This window comes from Heteronotia binoei, chromosome 11, assembly GCF_032191835.1.
Source record: "Heteronotia binoei isolate CCM8104 ecotype False Entrance Well chromosome 11, APGP_CSIRO_Hbin_v1, whole genome shotgun sequence".
In the NCBI taxonomy this organism is placed as follows: Eukaryota; Metazoa; Chordata; class Lepidosauria; order Squamata; family Gekkonidae; genus Heteronotia; species Heteronotia binoei.
Genome location: NC_083233.1, coordinates 24606075 through 24624199, shown reverse-complemented (window position 1 = coordinate 24624199; position 18125 = coordinate 24606075). Strand labels below are relative to the sequence as shown.

The following is an 18125-nucleotide window of genomic DNA, read 5'->3' as shown; positions in this document are numbered from 1 at the left end:
CCCATTCAAATCCCCCCTCCGCCGGGAATTCACCTGGGCCGTTTGTTCTCTTAATCAGCCTAACCTGCTTTGCAAGAATGTCATGATCAAAATGGAGGAGAGATTGTCTACACCACTCTGACAACCTTTTGGGAAAAGAGCAGAGAAACAGTGCAATTCCTAAAACGCTGAACAAGCCAGGCAAAGGAAAGGTTTAGATTCCAGTCTGCGTCTTTATCCTACAGGGGTGTCAGTTCTAGCAGGACTTGCTTCTGAAGCTGCGTTATAGCAATTCCAGCTGTTGTTCCATTGAAATCAGTATCATCTTCTCTGGCAATCTCTAACACCTCAGGCAGAAAAAGATCTTTCCTAGCACCTCTCACCCAAGAGCCTTTGAGCTCAAGATGCCAGAGATTGAATTGGGGGGAGTTTGTTTTGTTGCTCAATAAAAAACAGTAGTGTATTGGAAATATTTTTTAAAGTTCACTGCCACAAGCATCCGATAACGTAGCTGGCTTCGATGCCTGTCAGGTGTCTGTCATAATTTCTGTATTTTAAGTAATGCCTTGCCGTTTTCATCAGTCTTTGCAAATAATCTGGGGGGGGGGTCGGTTAAAGATCGTGTTGGAAAGCTTTTAGCACTGAGCAGCTCTTCTCCGTGAGCCTTGCCTTTGCCATTAGCTCATGCATTCAATCCTTTGTTTGCATTGCTGCAGCTAAAGAGGGGACCATCCAGGTTGCATGGAATCCTACAAGAAACCTTTTCCAACCTCTGGTTTCTTTACTACTTTAATCCCACCCTTGCTCCAAGAATCTCGGAATGGTGTGCACCACTCTCCCCTCCTTCATTTTATCCTCACAACAATCCTGTGAGGTAGGCTATGCTGAGAGTGACATCCAGTGATCTCCGTGGCAACGTTGGGATTTGGACCTGGATCTCCTAGTTCTGGCACTTTAACCACACTTTCTCTTTCCTTCCTCTTCTTCATCAGACCAGTGCCTTGCGATCTAACTTCATGTTCCTTGTATGAAGCATGTGTGCACACTCCTTACATAGTAATATTGTACATTTTCTAACTATGAAATGCTGCAAATCCTACTTTTCTTGCCCTGTTCCCCACTGGTGGTGGTGGCAGTGGTGGCATCTCCATGGCAGAGGATGAGTGATTTGTGTGCTGAAGGTCCCACGATCAGTGCCTGGGCTCTTGAATTGAATTGCACACAGCTGAAGATGGGAATTTTTTCTCTGCCTGAGACTGTAGTGAGCCAGCAAGGAGAGACAGTCTGGAACAGGGGTGGTCAAACTGCAGCTTGGAAGCCACATGTGGCTCTTTCCTACATATTGTGCAGCTCTCCAAGCCTCCCATTGGCCGGCTTGGAGAAGTCATTTGTGTCTTTAAATTGTTTCTCCAAGCCAAGCTAGCTGTGGCTTGGAGAAAGCATTTTAAGTGAAAGCTACTTTCTTTCTCCCTCTCCCCCCCCCCCCCCATCAGTTTGCCTTCCTGCCTGCCTTCCTGTCTTGCGGCTCTCAAACATATGGCATTTATTTGATGTGGCTCTTATGTTAAGCAAGTTTGGCCACCCCTGGTCTGGATCTTAAATGGACCAGTGTTTTAACTTGCAATAACGTCCTATGTCCCTGAGAGCTTTGACCAGGAATTTCCCACAAACTTGTAATTGCGGCCCAAATCCTAGAACCATGCATTTTGAAATGAAGTCTTTGCATTTGCAGGATGCTCAATGCTTGTCGTACTACCTTGTTGGTGGGACAACAATAGGATTAAATTGTGACATCTCCTGTGTCTTTATGAATCAATCCGGACATGTGTCTCAAAGGTCCTACTTGGAAAGTGGGTCTGGCAGCTTTGCTAATGTCTACTGAAATCTGAAGCGCTTGAGGGGAAACTACGGGAGATTTGGGGGCAGTGTTTGGGGAGGGAAGGGAAGGAGTTCAATGGGGATAGGATGCCACAGAGTTCACCCTCCCAGAGTTGCCTTCTCCTCCAGGGGAATTCGTTTCTGTTGTCTGGAAATCGCTTGTCAGGATTCCAAGCCCCACCTGGAGATTGTGTGACAACAGACTAGATAACAGCCAGGACCAGGTTGGGAAATTCCTGGATACTTTGGGAATGGAGACTGGAGAAGGCGGGGTTTGGGGAGGGGAGGGGCCTCTGCAGGGTATAATGTGATAGAATCTGCCCTCCAAAGCTGTCCATTTCTCCAGGGGAACTGGTCTCTGCAGCCTGGAGATCAGTTGTAATTCCAGGAGATCTCCAGCTGCTTCCTGGAGGTTGGCAAGCTTTGGTGACAACCAAAGCATGCCGCTATATAGTGTCCGAGACTGATATTGTGCTTTGTAGGCTGTGTGTAGGTGTAAATTAATAGTTTCACGATCCCACAGCAGATTTAATACAAGTGACTGGCCCATTACTGGATTATGAACAGACATAGTAGAGGCCTGAACCGTGACATGATTCGCCCTTCAGTGACAGGGATTAGCCTTAGATTTTGGGATGGATGTAGTGCTTCTGAGGAGCTGCAAACTGCATTTTCCTCTCGCCGTTGGGTAATCACCAAAGGGTGAGGAACACATGACATTCACTGCCACAGGAGGTGATGGTGGATACAAGCATAGCCACCTTCAAGAGGGGACTGGATAAACATATGGAGCAGAGGTCCATCAGTGGCTATTAGCCACAGCGTATTGGAACTCTCTGTCTGGGGGAGTGATACTCTATTCTTGGTGATTGGGGGGGGGGGGGCAACAGTGGGAGGGCTTCTAGTGTCCTGGCCCCACTGATGGACCTCCTGATGGCACCTGAGCTTTTTGTCCACTGTGTGACAGAGTGTTGGACTGGATGGGCCATTGGTCTGATCCAACATGGCTTCTCTTATGTTCTTATGTTATGACTAGCTGCTTGTGAATTGGGACCTAGAAGTTCCAGGGTACTGCCTGCAAGGTTTCCCATTGAGCTTCCTGGTATAGTGGGGATTTGAATCTAGCTCTGCCAGATCCCAGTTCACCATTAATCAGCACGCCACACTGACTCTCCTATACAGCTGGGGTTTTTGAGTGCAATTTGAAAGAATCTGCTGGTAGAGCACAGGTACAGGAGGTAAAAGGATCATGCCTCCTTTCTCTACTGAGAGCCCTTGCAGGATGGCTTGCCAAGGTCATTCAACAGCAAAGAGGATTCTTCTTAATGCAAGGGAGTTCAGAGATTCCCTCCCCACAGAAGCCCTCTCCCCCTTGCTTCCTTCCTTTTCCTTCACCCTGGCCTTGTGCTTTCCTGTCACAGTCAGAAGTCAGTCCCTTGAGCATGCTGCAGTGTGCCGTTCCTTCTGGTGAGATCTCAACTCTGGCTCCTCTTCTTCCTGTCCTCGTGGGATGTTGTTGGGTGACTTCTTGCAATGTGCTTGCAGTGTAGGGTGTCCTGTGCTACTACCTGAGCATTAAAGCCAGGTCTTAAGAGCCAGTTTGGTGTAGTGGTTAAGTGTGTGGACTCTTATCTGGGAGAACTGGGTTTGATTCCCCACTCCTCCACTTGCACCTGCTGGAATGACCTTGGATTAGCCACAGCTATTGCAGAAGTTGTCCTTGAAAGGGCAGCTGCTGTGAGAGCCCTCTCAGCCCCACCCTTCTCACAGGGTGTCTGTTGCGGGGAGAGAAGATATAGGAGATTGCAAGCCTCTCTGATTCAGAGAGAAGGGTGGGGTATAAATCTGCAACCTTCTTCTTCTTAAGTCTAGAAAGGCTGAAGGCTAGAGCTGGGTGAAGGATGTGCTTCCAGAAAAGTTCAAGCCCTGCCATGTACTGTTTGGGAGATCAGTGGCCCTGCCACTAAGCAAACTAAATGATTGTCTAGAGTGCTGGCTTTCTGGGGGCACTGAACTGGGCACCCTCCGTGTGACTTTGTGATGTTATCAGTGGGGGGCCCCAGATGTTATCCTTGCCTAGGGTGCCAGACATCTAGGGCCAGCTCTGCATTTGTGTATTATCTCTGCTGTCCTCCAAGGAGGACAAATTGGAAGAGATGCTTCTCTTTTTGATGTTTTTAGCAGACAACAACCCTGTGAGGTAGATCTGACTGCAGAGGAGTTGACTGGTTCAAGAGGTCTTCCCAACTCAGGGGTTTCTCTTAGTCTGATATTCAACCTGGATTTCTCTTCGTCTGATATTCTAACCGTTGTATACCGGCTCTCTTAGTTTTCCTAAGAGAGTGGAGCGTTCTGCAATTCATGATGCAAGGAAGTTCTAGCAGCAGCAAGCCACTTTTTCCCTTGGGACCCATGATTTCCCCTTGATACGAGAGGGCCAAAAGGTTTAAATGAAGGGACTACAACCACAAAGCCCAAATTTCCTTAAAAATACAATGAATTTTCGCAGGCAGCGAGACCTGAGAAGAATGCATTTTTGGGCACGTTGCCAAAGGTAGAACTACAAAGCGGCATTGTAAATCCTGGCTAACGAGGCGGAGCGGGCCAGAAGAATCCAGTCTTCAAACTCGATTGTTTTCAAAGGTGTAAGAAGGATTGAGGCGAGAGCATCAGTGCACTGTGAAAAATGCCTCTGCTCCCCTTTCACAGCTGCAGAAGACTTAGGTGCCAGTTCAATATTTGGGGGGGGAAAGAAAGGAACAGAGGAACGCCAGCCACATACATAGCTGAGCTGCCAAGATCCCTGTCCCACACAGTCAGCCGAAAGAAAGCATGAACATAGGGTATTTCTTAAAAGCCTGAATGCTTGTGGGGTCAATAATAATATTTGGCACAGGAAAAAAAGTGTGTTAAGGTCACAGTTTGGTATAGTGGTTAAGTGTGCGGACTCTTATCTGGGAGAACCGGGTTTGATTTCCCACTCCTCCACTTGCACCTGCTGGCATGGCCTTGGGTCAGCCATAGCTCTGGCAGAGTTGTCCTTGAAAGGGCAGCTGCTGTGAAAGCCCCCTCAGCCCCACCCATCTCACAGGGTGTCTGTTGCGCCCACCCAAACTGGTAGTTTGCTTCCAGCAGGAGCAGCTCTGCCCATCTCACATCCTGAAATCTACATTGTACCAAATGTGCTGTAACCTAATTCAGTCTCCATACCACCTCCTAAATTCTATTTTAAGACTGGTCCAAACAAACTGCATATTCCTGGTTCCCCCCCCCCCCCCCAATACTCTGAAAAATCTGTTTATCATCTCTTCACTACACCACGCCCCTTTGTATAAGTAAGGAATGGTCAAGTCAACATAAAGGACAGTTCTGTGGACCTTGGAAGCTTGCTTACTGCTTTGTGACATTTTAGTTGGTTCCAGTGAAGATTACTACATTACCATTTCTCTTACTGCTGGAAATTTTGTCTGGTACCTCTCAGTAGGCACTAGCCACACATTTTCAAATCATAGAATCATATAGCTGGAAGGTATCTCCAGGGTCATCAGCCCCCTGCGCAGTGCAGCAAATTCACAAATTTCTCCATCCCACAGACACCCAGTGACCCCTGTTCCATGCCCAGAAGATGGCAAAAAAACCCCCTCCAGGATCCCTGGCCAAACTGGCCTGGAGAAAAATCGCTTCTTGACCTCAAAGTGGCAATCAGAATTTCTCTGGGCGTGTAAGAAAGGGCCATGAGAACTAAGCACTGGTGCAGCCCTTCCTATCCTCTCTCTCTCACAATCTGCCTAAGTTCACAGAATCAGCATTGCAGTCAGATGGCCATCTAGCCATCTAGCCATCTGAGGACCGGATGCTTAAAAATAAGAGGGAGTCCTGAGCTGAGAATCCTGCAATATAGCAATTACTGTATATATTAATATATAGCAATCAGTCTCTGCACTCATTTATCGTGAGTGATCACAGAAACTACACTCATTTACTGTGAGTGATCACAGATGCAGCGCTTCACAAGGAAACACGACAGCTGCAGAGAGGATACCAGTTAGAGCTGCCAACCTCCAGGTGGCTATCCTAGAATTCCAACTGAGAGAGCCAGTTTGGTGTAGTGGTTAAGTGCATGGACTCTTATCTGGGAGAACTGGGTTTGATTCCCCACTCCTCCACTTGCACCTGCTGGAATGGCCTTGGGTTAGCCATAGCTCTGGCAGGAGTTGTCCTTGAAAGGGCAGCTACTGTAAGAGCTCTCTCAGCCCCACCCACCTCACAGGGTGTCTGTTGTGGGGGGGAGGGCAGAAGGTAAAGGAGATTGTGACTCTCTGAGACTCTGAAATTCAGAGTATAGGACAGAATATAAATCCAATATCATCATCATCTCCAGATGACATGAGATTGGTTTTCCTGGAGAAAATGGCTGCTTTGGAGGGCTGACTGTATGGCATCATACCCTGCTGAGGCCCCTCCCCTTCCTGAACTCCACCTTCCCCAGACTCCACCCCCAAATCTCCAGGAATTTTCCAGTCTGGAACTGGCAACTCTATTCAGTGGCTTCTGTGATTAGGGAGTTGCAGAGACAACTGCTGAAACTGAGAAGAGAAGGAACTTGGTAGTTATTGGAGCCCTGACCTGGCCAGGCTGATCTTGTCAGATCTGGAAGCTAACCAGGGTCGGTGCTGGTCAGGGCTCACTTTTTAGCAGGAGCTCCTTTGCATATTAGGCCACACCCCCTGATGTAGCCAATCCGCCAAGAGCTTACAGTAGGCACCTGGTAAGAAGAGTCCTGTAAGCTCTTGGAGGATTGGCTACATCAGGGGGTGTGGCCTAATATGCAAAGGAACTCCTGCTAGAATGTGAGCCCTGGTGCTGGTTTGTAGTTAGATGGGAGACCACCCAGGAAGTCCAGGGTTGAGATGCGGAGGCAGGCTATGACTGGCCATCTCTTCCCTTGAAAACCCCCATGGCGTTGCAATAAGTAGGCTGCAGCTTAACAAAAAATATCTCTCAGAGGTCAAAGAAAATGAAATCTCCAAAGGTTCATAACTCTGGCAGGCCTTGGGGTTGGTTTTTGGGGGGCAGTCAGTTGAGGCTTAGCATTCTGGGGTCCAGAAAGATCCCATTGTGCCTCCTTCAACCCTCCCACAGTAGGAAAGAACCCCCATAACATTCATTCTTTAACTAGCACCTTAAAAACAAGGTGCTGTATAGAAAGCCAAGCCGCCAAAAAACTAGGGCAGTTGGAAGGAATTGGCATACGCAAGTGCAGGAGTCTGGAGGTTTTGCTGTTGCTGCTTCTTATTTTTTAAAATAACACAACAGCAGTTATTATTGCCTCGAGATTCCTGAGGGAATCCGTCGTAAAAGTCCAGAGCCCAGAGCAGAAGCTTGTTTAGCGAGACCCATTAAGGGCTCGGGTTTTTGTCAGACGGCTTTTCTGTCTCGGTAATAGGCTGATCGCTCCCTTTAGTACTAGGCACAGCTTGAATAGCCAAGGACAAAAACCCGAGCAGAAAGGCCATTCCAGGTGCTTAAAAACTGTAATAACATGGTTCTTGCACCATGCTTAACGTCTCGGCAAAAGCAGCGCTGTGACCCCAACTCATCAGCGGATGCGCTTTAGCGTGAAATCACTTTGGGGTTCTGCCCACAAGCTTTTTTTTTTGTTGGGGGGACGTCAATTCACAGCCAACTTATGGCAACCTCTTAGGGTTTTCAAGGCAAGGGATGTTGAGAGGTGATTTGCCATTGCCTGCCTCTGCATGATGACCTTAGTAAACCTTGGTGGTCTCCCATCCAAGTACTAACCAAGGCCCAACATAAGAACATAAGAGAAGCCATGTTGGATCAGGCCAATGGCTCATCCAGTCCAACACTCTGTGTCACACAGTGGCTCAAAAAACCAGGTGCCATCAGGAGGTCCATCAGTGGGGCCAGGGCACCAGAAGCCTTCACACTGTTGCCCCTCCCAAGCACCAAAGATACAGAACATCTCTGCCTGAGACAGAGTTCCAACAATATGTTGTGGCTAATAGCCACTGATGGACCTCTGCTCCATATGTTTATCCAATCCCTCTTGAAGCTGTCTATGCTTGTAGCTGACACCCCCCCCCCCCCTGTGGCAGTGAATTTCACGTGTGGCAGTGAATTCACCCTTTGGATGAAGTACTTTTATCTGTTCTTACCTAACTGCTCAGCAATTTCATGGAGTGCCCACGAGTTCTCGTATTGTGAGAAAGGGAGAAAAGTATTTCTTTCTCTGCCTTCTCTATCCCGTGCATAATCTTGTAAACCCTGTTTAGCTTCTACAATCTGACAAAATCAGGCTAGCCTGGCTATTCCGATTATGGCGCCCACAAGCTAGTCTCCCTGAAATGAATGGAAGGTATGCAAAAACTGTAATGCTGGACAGCTCCGGTTCTTTTCGGTGGGGTTTCAGCAGTAAGACTCTTCCAGTGGGTTGTGCCTCCTAGAGCAGAATTCTCTCTCTCTCTCTTGCCTTTAACGGTGCCCAAAATCTGCCTCTCAATACAATCGCCTTTGTTGGAAAATGCTTGCCGACTTCATTTTTTTCTCCCCTTTGTGCATACTTTCCAAGTGTCTCATACTGGCCTGGAAAACACCTCTTTTTCACATGGTCACTTTCAATGGCTGGAGGACTGTGAAGCTGGCAAGATTGCTTTTCACACCTACATGCCCATTTAGATCTATAGGAGGTTGCAGTGCGTGGCCATAGCAGAGGAGTGCACAGCCTCTTCCAAAAATATAAAGGGCAAGACCCAGGAAGAGTCTGTGAAATGGCAAGGATATCACCGGGCAGGGCAAAGGAGAGGAGGCAACGTTATGTGGGTTTCCACTTGTTTCTTGTGGCAGGGTGTGTGTGTGTTAAGGGCTATAGAAAAAGAAGTCTGCAGATGTATACCCTGCCCTTCTCTCTGAATCAGAATCTCAGAGCGGCTCACAATCTCCTTTATTTTCCTCCCCCACAACAGACACCCTGTGAGGTAGGTGGAGCTGAGAGAGCTCTCTAGTAGCTGCCCTTTCAAGGGCAACTCTGCGAGAGCTATGTGTACATGTAGGCCATTCCAGCAGCTGCACATGGAGGAGTGGGGAATCAAACCCAGTTCTCCCAGATAAGAGTCCACACACTTAACCGCTACACCAAACTGGCTGATAATGGGCAGGACAGCAGGGATTTTTCAGTCTTTTGAGCTTTAAAAATGGCACAGGAATGGCTTGATGGAAGACCTGAATAGTTTGTGACATCACAGGCACTGTCCAGAAGCCTGAAACACTCACCCCAACCTACTCCACTGTACTGCTGTGATTGCCCTGCCATTTGTTGTTGTTGTTATAACCATGTTTTCATTATTTTGTGTGACCTTCCTTAAGATCCTTTGAAAGGGATGTTTAGAAATGGTTTTCAAAAATAAAATAAATACCCAATTATATTGTATTTTGGATCCTGGGATCTTTTTATTTCTATTCCTTGCTCGATCCATTGCAGTGCAGAGTGTGCGTGTGGACTTTTCTTTTTCAATCCATTCTCTTTTTTTCTGTTTTAAATGCTGGTGTAGCATTTAAATGTTGATGTTGGTGTAGTACGGTATTTCCATACCACAGAGAATGCTCAAAGAGTGGAGGTCTATTTAACAACAGGCCCCAGAAGAAGGGAGGCTGTTGGTAGCTAGACTGCAATTTCCCCCAGGAGTGCAGACTGCACAAGTGGAATAAGCCGTCCTGCTGGTAACCACCTGTTGGTTAGTGGAAGATGTGGGAGATGTGGTTAGTGGGAGATGTTGGTTAATGGCAATGTGGAAAGGAAGCTAGGGGTGCTGATGGCCCTCGTGGTGGGAATTTCCAAAACTGACCAGTTGGTGGCAGTGTACCAAAGGAAAACCCAAGAGAGAGATGAGTGGAGACTCAGGATGACAATTGAGCGCCTAGATACTTTGGAGGCTGAAACTGAAAAGGGCTTGCAGGTCTGTGGAGCTATTCCATGGTAATATTTATAAGTAAAGTCACCCTTCATTAGCTTCCCATTTCAGCTCTTCCTCTCTACATGTACACAGCAGCAGATCTAGGGTTGTCAATCTCCAGTTGGGGGGGAGGGGATCCCCTAGTTTGGAGGCCCTCCCCCTGCTTCAGGGTCATCAGAAAACGAGGTGGGTGGGTGGGAGGAAAATGCCTGGGCACTCCATTATACTCTATGGAGACTGATTCCCATAGGGTATAATAGAGAATTGATCCATGAGTATCTGGGAGGTCTGTTGTTTAAGGCAGAGGCACCAAACTTTCAGCAGAGCATCCAGTGCCTCTCCTCAAAATACCCCCCCCCCAAGTTTCAAAAAAATTGGACCAGGAGGTCCAATTCTATGAGTCCCCAAAGAAGGTGCCCCTATCCTTCATTATTTCCATATGGAGGGAAGGCATTTAAGAAGTGTGCAATCCCTTTAAATGTGATTGCCAGAACTCCCTTCAGAGATCAGTTGTGCTTATCACACCGTTGCTCCTGACTCCACCCCCAGTGTCTCCTGGCTCCACCTCCAAAGTCCCCAGATATTTCTTGCGTCAGACCCGGCAACCCTAAGCAGATCCAAAAAAGAAGCACAAAAGAAACAAAACCATGGTGGCTTTATTGTAGCTCACAATCCAGCTGATGGGGTTTCATGACCCATCTGAGGTTCTGGATTCAAGAATATATGGATAGGGCAAGTCTTGTGAGCAAAAATTCTACTTCATGAACTACTGGCATTAAAGTTGCAAGCGACTGCATAAATTAGCTTGCTCTGGGGACATCCTTCCTGAGCTAAGGAAAGAAATGTGTGAGCCGGAGGTTAGAAAACTGTGAGCTAGCTCACACTAACTCAGCTTAGAGGGAAACACTGGTATAGGGTAATCTAGCTGCTTTTGCTCCTGTTATTATTGCTCCTATCCTTCCCCCTCCCTATGTTGTTTCCATGCAAGCAAACTGTAAATTGGAAGTTTTTCAGGGACTTTTATTCTTGTGTCCATGATGCCTTGAGCACTATACCACAATAGCCATAGAGAATTGTGCAACAGGGGGGAAACTGCCAAAACCAGTTTAAGAGCTTCTTCCAACTCCCCCAAAGACAGAATGCCCACTTGTTATGACCTCTTTTTGTTATGACTTGAAGCATAGGGGGAATGAACAGAAGGATTATGTTGTTCTCAGATTTCCTCATTTCTCTACCTAAAAGCAACTTTCAGTAGTCCAGGATAACTAGGTTAAGTCCAGTAACCAAGTTCAAGAAAGGCTTAGACAAATCTGATCCTGAGAACTGATCAAGCCGCGTCTTCTGCCCTTTCTTTTTCCAGTTTCCAGTGTTGCAAAGAGCATCTGACCTCATGAGCATCTGTTCTAATGCAGCCAATGGTCATGCAGGGATGCTCTTTCACCCTTCCAAGATGTCATGAGTGGCATGCTACAGGCCAACCACGTCGCAACAGCACCTCCCACACACAGTCTCAGGTAAGAGCCCCGGTGTTCCCACATTATCATGCTTGAATTTGTTGGGGTGAACTCAAGAGTCTTGACAATAATCATTAAAATAGGCTTCTAAAATAGCCGTTTACTTGGTCACCTAGGATGAATAAGAATCACTTCCAGGTAACCTAGCAAGAAAGCTTGTGTAAAAAGATATTAATTTCTTTTCTTTCAACTTATTTAACAATTTATAGTAGCACTGCTGATATTTTTTAAAATTGCAAAGAGGAATAAAGCACCACTGAAATCAATGATTTAAAAAGTCATCTTACTACCTGAAGTAACCACAAAACATTAGTAGTTGTAGATTTTCCGGGCTGTATAGAGTTCTCTCTGGGTCAAAGTGAGAAGATGATGGTAGGCAGGTAATTTATATCTATTCAGGAAGGGGGGGTACGGCTGAGTCATTATCTTGTAGGAGCTTCCCAGGCTGTGACATGCTAATGGAAGAGCTTTCCTGAGGAGGTCCTTTTGTATGTGGATTGGCTATTGAAAGCTCCTCCATTAGCATGTTTTCTGGATAATACCTCTGACTATGCCAGTCACAGTTGCTGGTGAAATGTCAGGTCTCACAATGCCAAGACACAGCCATACAGCCCAGGAAATCTACAACAATTAATGAACTCCAGCAGTGAAAGCCTTCAACAAAATAACCACAGCCAGTCAACAAATCAACAGATCTGATAAACAGCAGCTGAAACCAGACTATTAAATCCACAGGGCAGAATAATTATTTTTAAATGATGAAAACCTATTAAAAGCCATTTTATGTGCTAGCAAAGCAGAAATGATCTTGCCCTGCTTGATCTTCTCGGAGTGCAATAGAGCTAGATGAATCTGTCTGAGGAAGAGAATTCCGTAATATTTGGACAAGAACTGAAAAGGTCCAACTTCTCTTGGTTGGGAGGCCCATCTTGCATCCACAAATAAGGAAATTTAAACAGGGCTGCTTTTGCAGTGGAGTTCGTACGGGGGAAAGCATGAGATGCCTTACAGTTGTCCTTTTATTACACTCCTCCTTATAGGCACTTTGAGCAGGTTGTATCATCTCTATCCCCTTTCATTTTATCCTTACAGCATCCCTGCGAGGCAGGCTAGGCTGGGAGCGACCAAAAGGTCATCCATTGGTGGTGGAAAGCGCCATTAAATCGCTACCGACTTGTGGCAACTTCAAGGGGTTTTTCAAGGCAAGAGACGTTCAGAGATGTTTTGCCATTGCCTGCCTCGGCATAGCAACCCTGGACTTCCTTGCTGGTCTCCCATCCAAGCACTAAACAGGGCGAACCCTGCTTAGCTTTCAAGGTCTGATGAGATCAGGCTAGCCTGGGCTATCCAGAGCATGGCAAACCATCCAGAGTGCTATCCTAAGTAGAGTTACGCTCTTGTAAACTCATTGATTCTGCTTAGGATTGTGGCATGGTTGACTTTTCTGGTGTGTTACATAATAGAGGTGGTATTTGAGTGTCTGCCCACTCCTAGGCTGACATTCTGGCCTCTACAACACACTGGCATCACAAATAATTAACGTGCAAGCAATCCACCAAAAACTTGGGAACATATTTGCCACATTGCATTGAGAGTCGTCACCGGTCATCCTTGCCAGGTGAATTTTCTACATTGCCAGGTGGGGCTTCAAAGGAATGAAGAGGAACTCAAGGGGTTCTTCGTAACTACCAGAATCGTTCTTAATCCTTCACGCATGCGACCAAGCGGTCTCTGGCTCGCAGAAGCGTCTGTCATAATCAATCTGTTAGCCTTTAAGGTGTCCCAAATTTATTGTGACAGAAGCTTCTCTGAGCCAGGTGTCCCAGCCCTCACCTGGATAGCCCAGGCGAGCCCGATCTCCTCAGATCTTGGAAGCGAAGCAGGGTCAGCCCCGGCTAGTATTTGGATGGGAGACCACCAAGGGTTGTCAGTGGAGGCAGGCAAACCCCCTCTGAACATCTCTTGCCTTGAAAACCTGATGGGGTCACCATAAGTCAGCTGTGAATTGATAGCCGGAAAAAAAAAGTGTCCCAAGACACGACGTTTTGACTGCAGCAGAACAGCACGGCCAGCCCTCCGGGATTTTTCTGTAATCACCAAGTCTAAATTCTGCAAAAGCGTACAAAAAGCGTTCTTCTGCTTATAATGAACACTTTCCTTAAATCAGTAATAATTTCCTAAAGTCAGGGCTTTTTTTTTTAGCAGGAACTCCTTTGCATATTAGGCCACACACCCCTGATGTAGCCAATCCTCCTGGAGCTTACAGTAGGCCCTACAAGAAGCGCCCTGTAAGCTCTTAGAGTCTCTTACAAGGCACTTCTTGTAGGGCCTACTGTAAGCTCCAGGAGGATTGGCTACATCAGGGGTGTATGGCCTAATAGGCAAAGAAGTTCCTGCTACAAAAAAAAGCCCTGCCTAAAGTTATTTAAACCTCCTGCTGTGGTCCACAACCACAGTTGCTAAAAGCCCCCCTCCTCAAAGACCACTTCAGCATCATAAGGGTGATAATGAAAAGCCCTGGTGGATCAAACCAGAAGTCCACATGGTCGAGCAGTAAGTTTTCCACATTTCCAACCTGGAAAGGTCCATAAAGAAAGACCAAAGCCTCTCTCTCTTTTATACTACCCCTGAACATGGAGGTTTTATTTAACCAGGGCTTTTGGGATAGAAAACCCCCAGCAGAAACTCATTTGTATAATAGGCCACACCCTGTGACATCACCATTGTTTCATACAGGGCTTTCTTTTGTAGAAAAAGCCTAGCAGGAACTCCTTTGAATATTAGGTCACACCCCCTGGTGCCAAGCCAGCCAGAACTATGTTCATGTGCATTCCTGCTAAAAAAAAAGCCCTGTATTTAACCATCATGGCTAATAACTACTGGTGGGTCTCCCCTGCATGATCGTGACTAGTCCACTAGAGTTATTCCTGATTTGGGAAATTTGGGGAGAGATTTTTTGGGGCGGAACCTGAGGAGGGGAGGGACCTCAGCGGTGCACAAGGCCATATCCTCCACCCTCCAAAGCAGCCATTTTCTCCAAGGGAACTGATCTCCGTAGCCTAGAGATCAATTTTAATATGGGGAGTTCTCCAGACCTCATCTGGAGGCTGGCAACTCTACCAGTCCACCCAGAGCCGGGGGGGGAGGGGGTTCTTGAGTGGGAAGAACTGGATGGAATTTGGAGCAGAATTATTTGGGGGAGACCCCAGCTGCTGTTGATTTTTCTTTTTCTTTTAACAAGATAAAGTTTTTATTCTAAAACCAAGACCTTGCTCTTTAAATGCAAGCTGCCATGCCACTTTTTTTAAAAAAAATGAGTGTTTAAGAGAGGCAGATCAGTATTCCATGCGAGGCACAGCACCCACCCGCCCCACACTGGCCGTGACTCTGGTTACATTAAAGATTCATGCTTGCTAAACCGTTCCCATTCCCCTTCTTCCAGAGTTGGCACTGCCCTCACTGCGGGCTGTCTCTTAGTAAGAACACTCGCTGCTGCTGCTGCCAGGGGCTCTTCGTCTCCAGAGAGAGCTTTTAAAACTGCACCATGCGGAGAGAGCTGGCATTTCAAACATTCTCGGCAGGAGCTTGCAAAAGACAGGCTCTTGCTCAGTATAATCACAACCGCCACATTTCTTCACTGTGCCACATTGCGTTGGGTACCTCCTCACTGCAGAAATGAGGCTGAGGTTGGCTAGGCTGGGAGTGACTGGCCCCAAATCGCCCCACGCTGGCACTCATTGTCTTGTATTGTAAGCTCCTTGTGGTCAGTGATCTGTTTTACTGATTTAATTTATTTATACCCTGCCCTTTCTTCTCAGGGGACCCCATAAATCACCTGCGACTTTGATGTCTCTAGCTTGCACAGGATCTGTTCCTGAATGTTCTGTGTCTGTCATTTCCCCAGACAGCACTTTCCTCGGGGCACCTTCTTTGGGGGGGGCATAACTTGGACCCCATAAATCCAATCCTCACCAAACCTGGAGGGCAGGTAGAGAAGAGTCACCTGGAGATCCCCTGTGAGTTTGGTATCTCTAGCCTGCAAACCTCACAAATAGGACTGGTTCATTCCGTGGCTAAAAATTGGTGACGGTTCACCTTTCATGAACCGGGCACGCCACAAACCAAACCGTATTTTCCAAGTTTGGCCCATCCCTAGCAGTAATCCCAGGAGATCTCTAGCCACCACCTGGAGTATGGCAATCCTAAACTGTATCCATTTTATTTTGTGGAGTTTGATGCATTTCATTTGTTTTGCTGCTGCAACTTAATCCGCGTAAGAGTTTTATCTGTTTCTTGCAGCTTTTAAATCAATTAAGTGTACAGGTTTTTCACTCCTCTGCTTCTTCGCCGCTCTCCATTATATTTTCAGTTGTGTAGAGTTTGATTTTATTGGGTATCTATTTTGATGGTGGAAACTGCATCGGTGTTTCTAAAGTGACATTTGATGAATTCATTAACAAATAACCATGGTTCTAAACAGAGTGACAGCCTTCTTTCTTAAGTATATTTTATTTAATCAAAGCAAAGCTGGTAGAATAGTCTGAGCAGATATCAGGCTTTGTTTTTAAACAAAGAAATCAAGAACAATACATAACAATGCCCATAAAGCATCTGCAGCATTATTTGCAGTATAAAGGATTTGCAGCATTACATTTTGACAAGTTAATGTGATTAATCCATCTTTGTAAAAAGGCATTTTGGTGGACTGATCTGTCATTGAAGTAGTATCTGCTATGATCAGTCAATCACATCACTATCTGTTGTTATCAGTTGGTAGCTTGTGAGCACTTTTAACACGCAACTAGATACAAATATTTTATAGGTATTTTGTTCAAAAAATTTAACTCTTACAAATAACAGAAAAATATATATAACGAAAGTTATAACAGTAGAAAATAAGATTGAATATTATAATCCTTATGCTTGTTGTTCCAGAACATTATTTGAAAATAATTGTCTTTAAAAACATCTCTCACACACACACACACACACTGCCTTTGTGTCCTATGGCTCATCCCTCTAGGCCCTCCATTTCCCCTCAATGGCTTTTGCTAGGCAATCATAGTATTCCAAGCTTGGTTTTATCAGTAAAAGGCAGGGGGAAGGAGGCCCTTTCCAGGCCTGTTTTGGCTTTTGACGGAGCAGCAGGACCCCCTATGACAGCCAGTGTGACATGGCAGTTAGTGCTTCAGAGTAGGGTCTGCCAGACCAGGTTCTTGCTGTGGAGGCTGACTGGGAAATTTTGGACCAGTTACAGACTTTCAGCCTCACCTACCTCACAGAGTTATTGTGCAGATCAAAAGGGGGAGAGAAAGCTGCTTTGGTCCCCACTGCGGAGAAAGACTGATTTTTTCCCAGGTAGAGGCTGCAGGGAGAGGGGAGGAGAGGAAAAGCTGAAGTCAGAGGGGCAGATGATGGTTAGCTGGGAAGGAGATAGGGTTGCCAACTCCAGGTTGGGAAATTCCTGGAGATTTGAGGGGTGGAGCCTGGAGGGTGGGGGTTGAGGAGGGGTAAGACCTCAGACAGGTACAATGCCATAGACTCAATCATCCAAACCAGTCATTTCCTCCTGGGGAACCACTGTTGCCATTCTCCAATTGAGGTCTGAAGATCACTTAGAATTACAACTGCTCTCCAGATGGTGGACTCCTGTGTCATTATTCTCTGCTGAGGTGGCCCTCCTGTGAAAGCCTGTGTGACATAGCAGTTAGCACTTCAGAGCATGGTCTGCTAGACCCAGGTTCTTGGTGTGGAAGCTGACAGAGTGATTTTGGACCACTCACAGACTTTTAGCCTAACCTACCTTACAAGGTTGTTGGGCAGATCAAAAGGGGAAGAGGAAAATTATGTAAGTGGCTTTGGTCCCCACAGTGCCTGTATGACTGTCATCATGCCCCCCCCCACACCTTTCCCCCATAATTATTCTTCCTTATCTCTATTCTGGGCCTGTTTCAGAACTTTGAGCCACCACAGTTATGGGGATACACACACACATGTGGGGGAAGGGGGAGCCAGCATCTGTTTCAGCTGTGAGGTGGGTGGGAAAACAACAATGGTGTGGGGGGTGAGTGAATGCCAAGGGTTGGGGGGCAGGAAAGCAGCAAGGGTAAGGGGTGAGTGAAGGCCAAGGTTGGGGTGGGTGGGAAGACAGCAAGGATGGGGGGAAGTAATGGGTGGGGGGAGTAGTGGAGTGCCAAGGGTGTGTAGGTAATTGAGAATAGGTGGTTGAGGGGCAGGGAAGACACCAAGGATGGGGGGAGTGAATGCCTTCTCTTGGGTGGGTGGGTGGGAAGACAGCAGAGATGGGGGGCAGTCGCCCAGAGGCTCTTTCTAGAGCCCATTGTATTTTCTTCACTATGGGCCTTATTCCTGGTTATGATATAAAGACCATTTATAATCTGTTAAATTTAAGAAGATATTGGATTTATATCCTGCCCTCCACTCTGAATTTCAAAGTCTCAGAGCAGCTCACAATCTCCTTTACCTTCCTCCCCCACAACAGACACCCTGTGAGGTGGGTGGGGCTAGAGAGGGCTCTCACAGCAGCTGCCCTTTCAAGGACAACCTCTGCCAGAGCTATGGCTGACCCAAGGCCATTCCAGCAAGTGCAGGAGTGGGGGATCAAACCCAGTTCTCCCAGATAAAGAGTCCACACACTTAACCACTACACCAAACTGGCTCTCCACCATCCAAAACAGCCATTTCTCCTGTCAAGTAAGCTGCCTTCCTTACTCTCTGTAAAGCCACTCAGAAATTGTAGGTTGTAGAAAAAGCCCAGCAG

General features: G+C 46.7%; 1 protein-coding gene across 1 annotated transcript in view; it reads left to right on the top strand.

Moving 5' to 3' along the window:
• Window positions 1-18125, top strand: part of DRP2 (dystrophin related protein 2) — a 74766-nt gene that overhangs the window by 8169 nt on the left and 48472 nt on the right. The window contains exon 2 of the mRNA XM_060249554.1: window positions 11191-11344. Within this exon, the coding sequence (XP_060105537.1) occupies window positions 11237-11344 (108 nt within the window). The 5' untranslated portion in view covers window positions 11191-11236. The remainder of the gene's footprint in view (window positions 1-11190; window positions 11345-18125) is intronic.